Consider the following 14,045-nt stretch of genomic DNA (forward strand, 5'->3'; position numbering starts at 1 on the left):
ATCTGCCTCTTCCATGGAGCACAAGCGCTGATGGCAGCTCTGCAGGCTCACTTGTTAGTGAGTGAACATTTACTTCAAGGAGTTAAAGTCTCATCAGAGAAGTGGCAGACAATTGCAGAAGACTTGGATGAAGGGAAAGAGGAGATGTATCTCTACCGAGGTACATCCTGCAGAACTTGTTTTGGTAGAGTCCAAATACGATGTTTTAGCCAAGAAAGCTTATCAGGCTTATTGACCCTAATTTTGAAAAGAGGGAGAAAATGAATTCCACCCTTAAGACCTATGCCACAGAGATTTATGGAGAATTAATTTTCTTTGTAGAGCAGTTTTGGGTCTCTTGTGACATGATGCACAAAAGAAACAGCTGCAAATAAATAACACTTGCTGTATTTTCCATTCCTTGAAAAAAATGGTGATAATTCTGGCTCCACCTGGGTTTAAGGATTTTGTTTTGCATGCTCTCTCTCTCTTCAGATGAAGTGAATAATAATTTGGTTCTGCAGCATTCACCGCTCTTGTTTACTCTTGGTCCAAGAAAAGAGCTCTCTCCATATCCAGGTGCCCAGGAGATACAGAAATTTGCAAGGCCAGTAAAGCAAGATGTTTAAGCTACAGAAAGAAGGTACTAGTCTGGGAAATTGTCTCAAAAGTTCTTTGGTTTCCATGTGAATTAGCTGATGTTCCCTGCTCTTTCACTAAGAGGAAAGATCAGCAAGCGCTAAGATCAGTCTTGCACCAGCAAGTCTTGCAGACCATGGAAATGAAGACAACAGGGCTAATTTTCACAGAGATTTGGCCTCATGAAGTTCTTTCCACTGCCCAGCAATAGATGTTATGTTGAAATTATTTTCAAATACATTTTGCTGGAATTACTGAAAGTCATATGAACATGGTTTCCATGTATTTTGATGGATTTATCTTCTGTAATTTTTATTGGCATAATTTTATTGGCATTGGAGCCCATGTAAATTTTTAGTTTCAGGAAAACCCTGAGGCAAATAGTTCCATAGCTCAACTCCCTTTGCATGGGAGTGGCTTCCTTTTGCTTGCTTTGAATATGTCACCTGATAGTTTCATATGATGTCCTCTATTTCTTGCTTTGGAAAAAGTGGTGTTCAACCATTCCTAAAGATGTGTTTCTTTTTTTATATAGGGCTAGTTCCAGGTCTTCGTTTACAGCTGCAGGTGGAATATGTTTGCATGATTTTCAGTAATTCCAATAAAAATTAGCTCAAGCCCCTGTTGTCATCAGGTGTAGTTTAGTGAATGTCTTCCCTTCCTCATCCTTTCCTTAGAGACACCAATTAATTAACTCCATAAATTAAAAGAAGCACGGTGACATCCTAGGAAAAGCACTGGACTGACATGCAGAAAACTTTTCTGTTTCATGCTTCTTTTGAGAGATTTTAGGTGAAACAGATCTTGCTTCTGATTCCCCACCCAATACAAATAAAGATAATGATATCTGTTGTAAAACAACTTGATATCCATAGGTGAAGAGTCATATATGAGAGTTAAATGTTATTACCACATGAATTCAGAAACCTGGGTCTTTCGTTTTTTCAGGTGGGTTGGTCCAGAGGAATACAAACTCTTAAGATAAAAGATATGAAGAAACAGCAATTATTTGTTAGTACTGCCAGATAAATCTTGGTGGTAATGACTAAAACTATACCATTTTCCCAAGGAAAGTGAGGGCTTGCAGCTTGATGTTAGCTGAGAAAGAACTTGGACTACTAGTGAAAAAAAACCCACAGTGGAAATAAATTTATTGTATTGAATTTTTTAAATACAACTAAATACATTGTACATAACACACTCCAACTCAGAAGAAAATACAGCTTTTCCCAGGAGTATTCATCTACATTGAATACTCTATTTCTACAATCATTCATTTTCTCATTTTTTCCAACAAAAAGAGAGCATATCATTTTATGTAGCATATACCGTAAAGCTGGATTTACAAAGAAGCTAAAAGAAATTAGGTATTCAAAATCCCAATGATATTCCCAGTTCCTTTGTAAATCCTACTTCTACTGCTCTGACTAGTACAACCGGGAGTTACTTAGCTGCTTTTTGTACTTTCTGAATTGTACAGATGTGTATTGGTTGTATCAAAACCATCCTTTCTCTACAAAGCCTCCACTGGTGCTCCCTGTTAATGCATTTAAAGGAAAATAATATTTAACTTTGCATTGATTTGCAGCAATTTTTGTCTTCAGGAATCAGACTCCACACTTTTCTAAATAGGAGCATAATTAATTCCTCTTGTTCAACAATTAATTCACAGTTTCTGCTTATGTATTGAACATGCATATTGACAGCTCTTTATGTGAAGAGAAAAGACATGAGGGAACAGCACGCATATTTTAGTCACACTTTGCAAAGAGAGGTCTTAGCAATATCATACAGTACATTTCATGAGAGAACTGTATTCTTCTACCAGTTTCTTCTTCTCATTTAATTTTTCCAGTATGGCATCCATTAAGTATGAGGCAAAAGGAAACTGAAAGAGAAACATAGTAAGAAAAATGATCATTTAACTTTATTTTCTTCATGTGAAAAACATTTATTAAATATCTTTAAACTGTTAGATTTCTCTTAGTTCTGACAACTACCACACATGTGCATATCTGATCTTTAAAGTTCACCTGCCTGGTTAGTGTCTGAAAATTTGCTCTCTATCATAAAAATGATAAAAGAACAGAGTAAAATGAAAAAAGATAAACGCCTTATTGAACAATTCATGCTTTACTGACCATGTTAATGATGTAAACTGCAGTACCAGCATCTCTGTCATTTATCTTCAATCAGCTGATCAATAAAAGGTTACAGTCATCTCTAGGGCATGCAGAAATGGTAGTGTATGTTCACTACTCTCAGGAGGATCAGATAGAACTACCAGTACAGCTCTCAATGCTGTGGCAACTGCGTTAGACTCACATGTGAAAACTTGTAAATAAAAAACCCCAAAGCAAAACAAAACCCCAAAGCCCAAAAGTTCCAATTGCATCGATTGGGATATGACACAAACATCTGCTCCTCTAAAACACGGTACCGAAAAAATGTATTTACATATTTAGAGAAAAGTGAAAACCTCTTTTATATCTGCTCTGATAAACAGGATGTATTTGCACAATCGATGTCTTCTAAGAAAGATTTGGTATATTTTTCAGTATCATTGCTTTAATGCTTAAAGAGGTTTTCTTTCACAGTCTTGGTGCATCAGTGTGCTGTATGCTGGGAAGTACTTTTGGAGGTGGTACAAAACACTAGGCATTGCAGCTCCACCCAGAGTGGTCAGTGCTGCGCCAGAGGAGAGCAGAACAGTTTTCGTTCACCCTTGGAAAGTCTCTGTCAGCTTCACAGAGCTCTGTCAGCTTTCTTGAACTGCTGGTGAGACCAGCGGTGACTGAGGCATCAGTCCCACACCAAAAGTAACAGCTCATGCTCATATCGGAAGGAGAGATAATTTTACTTTAATAAGGCCACAAGAAATAAACTAGGTAAAATATAGCAGTTGGTTAGGCAGGCCAGTCACCTCTGCTTTTCACAACTGTAGTTCAAGGCAACACTTTTACGTCTAGAACCACTCTCTAGTTCCACACTCGAGTATCATTGCTCTGATTTTATTTTTTCACTTCTATATTCCAACTTAAAGAGAAAATTGTATGCTACTTATACCAGATGGAGTACTGCCTGTTTCCTAGATATATGAAACAAAAAACATAAACAAACCCCCCCAGATGTAAAAGTACATCAAATACAAATGCTGGTGTAATGTCTGAACCGATATACAGATATGAATCTATATACTGATACTTACAATCACTAACAAGTCAGAAAAAAAAATGTAGCAAGGAAAATCTTGTTAATAGCAAGCATCTATCATTAGGTGACTGCAATGGCAATCCTACATGTTGCTCAACAGTCACTTTGCAGTTACAGAAAAAGGATGATAATATGCATTATTTCCTTTTTCTACAATGAATAGGGTTTTGAAGGGCTGGTACTTGCTGGCCAGACGTGTCTCCATCTGTCATAAATAACTTCTGTCTATGGCAAGAATTTTCTATTAGTCATCTACACCTGTCAGCCTTCTCCTGTACGCTACTGTGATGACTTTTTGGGCAATAAAGGGATCCAATTCACTGAGCAAAAATCTGTTCAGAGTAATATAAGACATAATCTTAAGCTGAAATTCTGTGACACTTACTTGCTACTGTGCTTTAAAAACACTGACTCCAGCATCCTGCTCATTCTAATTGCTCCCCCTCCTTGTCGAAATATGTTTTTTTACGAGAACAGTATACTGTTACCTCAAAGTCTCTTAATTCTTCTTGCCTAGCTTGAACTACATTCATTTCTGATACATTTCACCTTCTTAATGTTGTGCCTAAGATGAATGGTTTCTTATTGATGTCTCTGGCTCATATCATTCTAGCTACATTTTACTTGCTGCTTACTACTCACTGTGGCTTCCATGTCATAGCAAAGTGATCTTTCAAGAACTCTTTCCATTTAAATAATTCATTTAAATCAAGAGCATTTGAAAGTTGAATATTATGTCATTCTTTCAACATTTGTTGGTATGCAGCAGAGAAAGTGCTGTATGTTTTTATCTGGTTTTCTTTCTATACTGACACCCAGAACTGGAAGATCTCTACAGTCTTCATCTTTAACAGAAGCCTGTCAGATTTACTTTTAATGATGGCTCTGTAACTATCCTGGGAAGCTTCCCTCTACACTTCTCTCCAGAACTTCACAATTTTTGAAAATGTCTCTACTCCAAAGTATTCATCCCAGCTTCCAAACCTGCCATATGCTTGGGAAAGGCTTTGGGAATTCAGTGAGTGCTAAGTGCACACCTAAGGAGTGAAAGCTTGTTTATACCACTGATAATTATATATTTTAATACAGAATGATACTTCCTTCAAATGTTTTCCAGTTATCTGTGCCATAACCAATTTATCTGAACACTACGCATAAACAATAATAGCGATCCTAAATCAGTACATTATGGTAGGCTTTAAGAGAAGTAGTATTTAATTCATTTGTATAAATTCCAAACATTTGAAAGCACAAACTACATGTGGATTTAAAGATTTTTATTTATTTCTTTATCTTTACAAGAATTACAGATTTCTTCTTTGATACTAGAAAGCCATATGAATGAAATGGCATATTTCTTATACAACTTATCAGACGGATATCTTGGTGTATGGATAACTGTAAGGTAATACAATCCTAAAGTCAGGAATGCTGACAGTTACTTCTACTTCTCTCACCTATTTATTCTGACCTTGAGTACACTTCTTTTGGAGATCCCTTCTGTAAAAAATAAACTAGTAATATATATCGACCTTACATGACTAAGTCTCACTCAGCACAAGCACATAAATATACACTGATCTGCCAGTGAAAAGACTTACAATGAATGCAAGGCAATTCTAATGAGACACAACATCTCCATTCACAGAGTACAGCGTTACTTGGCCTCTGCTTCACAAAGTCTAAAATGTGTTAACATAAAAATAAAAGGATCTAATTTCTGGAATACACAAATTAGTGGTTACACCTGTTTTAAATCTCCCCATATGGATCATCAGTATAATAAATCTGCCCAACAAAGCCATCTAAACACACTGCAGAGCTGCCTCAAATTGAATTAAGTGAACCACAAAGAACAACCTGAAATAAAACTAAAGAAACTCAGATTATAATTACCAACCCCTCCTAATTTCACTATGACCTAAAAGCCAAAGTTTACAAAAAAAATTAGAGAAATGCTTCACTATTGTTCTTCTTCCATTCTACTTTGTGATGGCTGTATATACATGATTATATAAATATGTATGTGCCTGTCTGTACTCTTATCCTGAGTAATCAAGCCAATCTCTCCCTGTTTTGAGTCCAAGACAAGTGATGTCATGTGGTTTTGTTTATGTGTATGAGATAAAACATAGACTTATACCATAATGGATTGTCAATGCACAGGACTGAGCTCTTATTCTCATAATGACAAGAAAATCATGGTTACTTTCTGATGGGCTGATATCAATGTTAATGGTCCCCAGGATATGGTTCACTGGTGCTGCTCTTTAACGTGCAGGTACTTGAAAAACCTGGTGATGGTGGCAGTGGCAAGTGTGCACAGGTGTGTTAGTGCATGGGTGAATACATATGTGTGCGTGTGAGCAGAACACAGGCAAAGAACAGAGACCTGTTCAAAAAGAAGACAGACACAGGCTGGAGAGACTAACGAAAGCAAAGTAGGCGAGTTCCAACCCAAGAAGTTTGAAAGGAAACAACAGTAGCTGTTAGGTGCACATTCCCAGTTGACACCAGCAGAAATCTATATTTAGAAGCCAGTGCAAATCCTAGAAAAGGGTTGGGGAAGATCCCTACTGATGAAGAATGAATATACAGTTCCAAAACCTGTTCTAGAGATGGATTATACACACACCTACAAAGTGCCCACAGAACAGAGGGGAGGGAATTTTTCTGGAAGTTTTCACCATTGGAATATGATTTGTAGATTCATAATGAGGTCATGAGAGGAAAGATGTTATTAGGCACCTTTGCTTATGTGAGATGTGATATCCCAAGGAGTACATGAGGATGGAGGGAAGGCAAGTGCCGCTGTATATCTGATAAGGGACATGCTAAATCAATGCTGTCATTTGCTTCAATGCTTGGAAGAGTTAGGCAGATGATTTGTATTTTATTAAAAAATAGTTCTTGGAGACATCAGGCAGTAATCTGGATTGGGCTAACATGCTGTACTCACATACAAAATTATTAATGGATTGTTCCCAGATGCTATTCCTTACAATCAGCCACAGTGAATGAAAGTCTGGGGTGGTACAAGTAATCTTGTTTAAGTTATGTGAAAAGAAGTCACTCTCTTGGTTTAGCTATGTAAGTTTCCTATGATGGGAAAAAGCTAGAGAAGGTTGCTGGCTTGTTGGGTTTTTGAAGTCATTACAAAAAGAGAGTGCCACTATCCTGTGTCAGGTTCAAATAAAAAGACATACACCCAGATGTGAGGAAGAAAGTACGTAGAAGCTTCATCACTTGCCATGCAAGCTGTAAACCCACATATATATTGAGATAACCATACTTGTTCCCTCCTCTCCCAAATACCACAAACCAGTAAAAACTCAATGGTCTATAACACACTACCTCTTCCAGCTTCTCTCTCCCATGCCCAGTCACAAATGCGTAATCACTCTGATGTCTCTATACATGACTCAGACATCCCTGTGCAGGTAGCAGACACCTGCATGTGCTCCTGTGAAGCCTCTCCACACACAGGTTCTTCATAGGTAAGTGAACATTTTACTTTGTATCCTAATGTCAGTTATTAAGATGTTTCATTTTTATACTTTAGTGAGAACACTTCAGTCATTGGGTGTTAATGTACAAATACAAAAAGGCAACTGAGAAAACACTTGGCCATTCCAGACGTAGGTTTAGACAATAAGTGATTTTTACCAGCTCTGTAGAATTCAGAACATGACTGTACTTTTCAATTATATGATTCTGATTTACATAATAACATCCTGATGCAGAGATGTCTCTATCAAATTGTAAGCTTCTTAGCAGTGGTGTAGTTTTTCTGCATGTGTTTCTATAGCAGTTGATAAAATAAGAACACAAACTCTGACTGGTGTCTGTGAGCCTCAGGAATGCAAAAATATTTATCACTGAAATATTAACATACTTGTAAAGCTGACAGAAATTAGACTTTTTCAAGTCATAAGAGTACAGAAAATGAAGGTACAGATGAAGAGTAAAACAGAGGTATGCTATCCTTTATCATTACACTTTAGGGGAATCTATAAAATGACAGTAAAAAGCAACTAGTGCTTCCCTCAGTCCCCCCCTAAATTCTAATGCAGCAGTAAAATGGCGTATGTCAGTAATAAAAATAAAATGTCTATGACATTTTAAATGTTATCGTACTGTCACAGTGGAATAAAATTAGCTTGAAGAATGATCTAAAGGGATATGATGCAGTTCATTATGTATAACAGCAACAGCAGCAGTTTCCCAGTGTTCATAAAGGTTTCCCCATTAAATTTACCTCCAGTCAATAATTAGGAGTCCACAAATAAACCTAGGCAATTAAATCAATACTGCTGGGCAATTATGTTCCAAAGTCCTGGCTCAATGGCACAAAAAGACACTATATCAAACTGCAATATTAAGTGATCTGATGCAATTTTCAACCGAACATTTTCTCAGAATAATAGAAAAGGGGCAAACCTGCATCTTTGTTCAAGATGCAAACTGGTACACAGTTTGCCAACCTGAAACACTAAGCGAGCAGTCTGATATGAGCCAAGTCCTGACACAAAGCCTTCATTTCACCATGAGCTTTAGTTTTCTGATCAAAATTGTTACCAATGCCTACTAAAGGAAACCACAACCAAACTCTCTACGAGATATGACTTAAGCATTTTAAAGGGCATAGAGCTCTTCCGTGAGCTGCTTCCAAATAGAGACCAAGAAATTTTAGCAATTTCCATCCATGTGACTTAGCATAGACAGAAATTAAAAGCAGAGCTGGCTGCTCCCAAGAAACACTAATCCCTTTGCAGTTCTAAAGATGGTCAGCTTGCCAAGAATTACTTTTACCCTCAGAGCTCCTCCTGAGGAACCCCACAAGATGGAGCAAAAATTGCTGAAAACCACTATTAACTTGTACACAAACTTACACAGCTGAGAGCAATGAGCTCCTCTATCCTTAGTTAACTTTTGCAATCTTAATATAGTTGGTTACATAGTCAAAAACACCCTCACTCCCTGTGCCCTGTTTTTTTCTCCCTGTGTATATCAGACAAAGAGCAGTGATAAAATTCTGCTTAGGATTTTTTATTGATTTACCAAAGAATGACAACAAAAAAATAGAATAAAAATTCTTCATCATATTCCATGAATCTGATTCCTATTTTTGAGTCTATAATATGGAAAAAATCTTGAAATTTACAGATTTTTTTAAAAAAATTCTTAAAATTAAGGCAATTTAGTGAATAGAAATATTTGTGCTTTTACTGCTGAACGCCATGTAATACTATGAGGTTAAATTAAAATGCCAGTATTTCTGACAAAGCCAGTAAAAGCAAACTGGTATTTCCATCTCTTCCACTGCAGCAATTAAGCACTCTTAATGGTAGTAAGTTTTGATAATGAAAGAGGGAAAAACTGTCATTTCTTAAAAATCTGGCCACAGGACACAATCTAGACACAAAAGCTATTAATGAGAAAATATATAAATCTGCATGTGAATGTTCCCTTGAAATGGCTTTCAAAATATTTTCAATCATTCACATTCATAACTGAAATGAACTACATTGCTAATGGACCCATGCTAGTGAATATGCATTAGGAACACTGGATTTATAAATCAAAGTTTATTTCTTTTCAGACATCAGCTACCCATCATCTGAATAAAGGAGACAACTAAAATATAATGGAAAAGTTTCAAGAGTCAGCGTATGCTGTCAGTGATGTCCAAACAAAAGCCGACTGTGGCTAGAAAAGCAGGGCTCTCACCTGCCAATAAACTGCCCTTGATCACTTACAAGAGGGGAGCATCCCAGCAGACTCTGTGTGTATTAAAAAAAAGACTTGAAAGAGAAGAAAAAGTATAACACAGGTCACAGCGGCAGTCTCAATGGACCCCTCAGGGATTTCTGCTAGTCTCAGCCTTGTCATCCTCTATGCAGCTTTCCTCTCTGCCCAGAAAATGTCGATAGGAAAATGTTTGAGGGGCCTCTGGTGGAAATTTTTTCATTCTTTCTGCATTGACAGGATGCCAAATCAATATTTACTTCCCACTAACAAGCTGCTCGAGGTCTCAGTAGAAAATATTGTAGAGAATGCGAGAAGACACGATAATAAACAGCTGTCTGGCTATGAGGAAAACATGAATTGACTGGAAACAGGTCCACAGTAAAAGGTCACTGAAACCCATGAACTCCTCAGGTGTCCATATCAACTACTAACTTTAAAGGCACGTAATAAAAAATCTCTTTTTCCTAAGAGGTATGAGAGAATGGATCCTTTTCACTCTAGCAAGCATTACACACTGTTTCAATAATTCAATTAACACATTTGCGAAGATCTGTGCTGTTTTTCTCCAGCATTGTTTCACTGGTTTCAGCTGCTAAGTTAGCTATCACAAATCCTTGGTTAACATCTCTTCAGTTTTATCCAGTGACTGTTATTTTAAGAGAAATAAAAAGGAAACGCTACAGAACAAGGATTTTACATTGCCTTATCACAGTATAGTTTGGGACCATCAGTGGCAACATAATTACAAATGCAATAGATTAATTACAAACTAAAATCACTTAGCTGCTCAGAGTAGAAAGTTATAATTCATCAAGGGAAGATGCAAATTTAGCACCTGTGCTTCAATAAGTTTCTGTATATACTGTAGCCACTCTTTATCTTTTTCAAATTCCATTTTCATCTTTGCCGTTTCCTAAAAACAGAAAAATATAACAAAGACACAATATTTCGACGCCACCCGAGAAGAACATAATGAACAATAAAGGAAATGTGTAACTGGGTATACATTGACTAAACAGCATGTGGAAGTGGGAACCATGCTTGCAAAACTAGTTACCTGAAACATACCTCAAGTATGAGGGCTCTGTTAAATTTATAAACCTATCCTTGTCTCTGTGTGTCCCTAGAAACGTGTACGGCATGTCCTTTTCACATGAATATACATTTGATCTATGTGTAAATTTTACGAGTTCAATGTAAAGGTTCCTGAGTCTACACACTGATAAACAGAATATGTATCTAAAATGTGAGGTATAAATTCATCACGTGTATTTTAAATTTGTTTTCTATTTATAGTTACGTATGTTTCTATGTTTTACACATATATTCACAACAGTGATTACTGCAAAAGATACAGGATGTAGAAATTACTTTGAGAATGAGGTAAGCATGGAACAATTCTGTCAAAGTGAATCACTTTACAGGGGTGTATAAATGTTAGTAAACAGGGCAGGAATCAGTCCATTTTATTTGTATTCAGGAATGTAATCCATATCAGTGCATACACATACGATGCACCTTTACTTAACCAATGTGAAAACTCTCTTTTGTGATTTCTGTTAATATAAAGCTCCAATAAGGCTCTACCTAAGTCATCACCAGAGTACTGTTACAGCCCAGTCATGGTCAACTCCTAGACACTATTATTAGTGTACAGGGTTTTTCATGTATTATTTGATCAGGCCTAAATAAATCTGGATAAGAAATCCTATTAGTGTCTCTATTTAATAGAGGGTGATTTGATGAAACACTATCAAATATTTCATAGTATGATAGAATCAACCAAAAAAGGCAATGGATTCCCCCAGAAACCATCTGTCTACTAGAAATACCTCTAATAGGTATCAATTCAAGAAAGGAAGCATCAATGGAATCAATCTGGCACAGCAAGACACATTCTAATTTTATTTTCATTAATGTAGAGGTCTATTTAAGATGTATAACCCTGCCAGATAGTCTCACGAAAAAGGAAACTGCTAAGGATTTTCAAATAATGTCTCTACATCTACATGCTCAAACCAGTATATTTATATTTTATTTATGCATGCCTGAAGTCTTGCCACCTTATGAGTCTCTAACCCGACCTTTTTATTTAAATCCAACCATTCTGTTCTTTTTGTGCTGGATGCTGCACAATGAAATTCCAGGCTTTACCAGGAAATCCTTTTCCTCAGGAATGCAAATATACAGCATCTTCTGATCTAGCTGCTTTTTACGGAAGAGTCCTTAAAATAACTTACCTCATCATCTTCTACTTCTAATATCTCCTCAAGATCAGTTGTTGAAACATTAAGGATAGATGCTGCCAACTGAACAGACTCTTGGGAAAGGCTCTTTTTGCACGCTCTCACTTCTCCCATTTTTTTTGCCTGTTTGATTTTTGTTCTCAGCTCTTGTACACTGTTCTGTAACTCTCTGGTTAGAGCCTGGAAGGTGCAAGCAAAAAATACTCTGTTGCAATTTTTCTTAAAGTGCAAACACTAGGGAAAAAACAGTATCATTTAGGCTAAGCTCCTTTACATGGCACTTATCTTCATTCCTTGTTACTGGTTCAATAGGATACGTGCTGTAAGATTAAATAACCTGGTATTTAGAACACAAAATATTAATTAATACATTAAACCAGAAAATGTTCTTAAATATAGATACAATTTTTTGTTGTGTGTCTTCAGCAAAATAACTATATTCATAATGCCATCAGTAGTAAAACAAAGCAGTTTCCACAGAATCAATTAAAAATCCTTTCCTGATCCAGTCTACCAGAAATATTCTTGAAATAACAACAGAACTGTCAGGCTTTACTTTGGTCAAACAGAAATCTTTTTAAAGCTTATTCATACCTCACTGCATGAAAAAACACCAGTATACTTCTTTATTCAAAACCTAACATTTTGGTTCCCACCAAGACAGGGTAATTCAACACTGTCCTGGCTACTGACTCTTCCCGATGTAATTTTTACAATTTAAATCATCACAGTAGTGGTTATCCATTGCTGATAAGCAGCATACCCTTAGAGCACACAAGTCCACCATATCATTATTATTCAAGGCTTGCATAGGAAGGGTGGTATCCTCCATGCAGCTGGTCCATACAGAAGGCCTAGCCAGGCCAGGCAGTCTCTTTGCAAGGGTGCTCTCAGCAGATAGTAGATGTTTTAAACAGATAGCAGCTCAGGCAGCGGGAGGAAGATCAGGTGCCAGACCAGAACCACTGCAATTGTTCTTTAACCCCGCCTTTGACAAGGTCTGAAGCAGGAGTGCCAAAAGAAGCCTCAATTTTAGATCCCATTTCTGCTGTTGAAGACTTTTAGTTAGTTTTAAGCAAGAACTAGAGCTTGATAGGATGTCTGATGCTGCTAATGCTGCATAATGAAACTTTATTATCATTACTACTATAACTAGTAACTAATAAAGAGAATAATAATAATAAAGGACAATTTTTCTATGATCATTTCTGAATGATCTGGCTAAGCCAGAAAGATGCTCGCAGCTTAAAAAAAAAAAAAAAAATCAAAAAAACCAGAATAATACTATTGAAAGAAAACTGTTTGAAAGGTTTAAATGACAGTAAAGGAGAACCACTATCTGGAGTGGAAAAAAGCGATTACTGGGATTTAGTAAAGCTGATGTAAAAGACTAGGAAAAGTAAAAAATAGCGAGATGACTAGAGAAAAAATTGTACTCATGGTTAACAGGAAAGAAGAAACCCAGCAGGAGTGAGGCCACTCTCCTTTGTTTATTTAAAACTAGAATAAAAGAAACAGTATGAAAACTCCTGCTGGAAAGACTTTGTTGACCTGAAAGAAAGATGAATGGAATTCAAACCTGATTTTGGTTTTTGTTCCCCAACACCACACAAGTACTGAGCTCAAATACTACCTTCCGCAGCTAAACATGAGCCAAACTGCACAACAAAGAATTGATGGGTCAAGTTCCCACCTCTCCTATTCCTGAAGTTCTCCCGTTCAGTGAAATAACACTAAGCGTTAGTTTAAATCATCAGTTGTATAACTGAAGTTATTTTGTTTCAATATGCAACTATGACAAAAGCATTTTGTCAAAAGCAGAGCAAGACAACTTTATTTAAAAATTGTTGGCTGAGAGAAAAGAGCAGTAACTCATTGTCAGAAGATCCTCCTAGCCTATTCAACTTCCATGACTCAAGCAGAACTGTGATTGTCAACACAGACACCTTGGCTGAGTTTAAAATGAGAGAATAAGGTTTTGTTTCGATCGTCATATATGGGGCTTATCTTATTAAACTATCTCTCACCAGTAGCTGACTAACTCCTGAAAATTCTTTTTCTGCAGAATGCCTTCATCCCACAGAAACTGACTGCAGAATTATGAAGCCTGTTTATTGGCATTTGAGGTGAAGTACTCTACAGCCTCTAGTGTATTCAAAATACAGTCATTAGAGAGGACTTGCTGATATATTTCAAAAAAGCACTACAGATTCATCT

General features: G+C 36.7%; 1 protein-coding gene across 7 annotated transcripts in view; it reads right to left on the reverse strand.

Annotated features, from left to right (window-relative positions):
* Positions 1 to 1,740: 1,740 nt before the first annotated feature.
* The window catches only part of CNTLN (centlein), a 198,779-nt gene continuing 186,474 nt past the window's right edge, over positions 1,741 to 14,045 (reverse strand). For 6 of the 7 annotated variants that reach the window (XM_052777310.1, XM_052777313.1, XM_052777312.1 and 3 more), the window contains 3 exons: positions 11,823 to 12,008; positions 10,418 to 10,495; positions 1,741 to 2,506 (listed from right to left, as the gene is read on the reverse strand). In XM_052777310.1, the coding sequence (XP_052633270.1) occupies positions 2,405 to 2,506; positions 10,418 to 10,495; positions 11,823 to 12,008 (366 nt within the window). In that variant the 3' untranslated portion in view covers positions 1,741 to 2,404. Of the gene's footprint in view, positions 2,507 to 10,361; positions 10,496 to 11,822; positions 12,009 to 14,045 lie in introns of all 7 variants that reach the window. The other variant, XM_052777311.1, reaches the window with a different exon arrangement.

Source organism: Harpia harpyja, chromosome Z, assembly GCF_026419915.1.
Source record: "Harpia harpyja isolate bHarHar1 chromosome Z, bHarHar1 primary haplotype, whole genome shotgun sequence".
NCBI lineage: Eukaryota > Metazoa > Chordata > Aves > Accipitriformes > Accipitridae > Harpia > Harpia harpyja.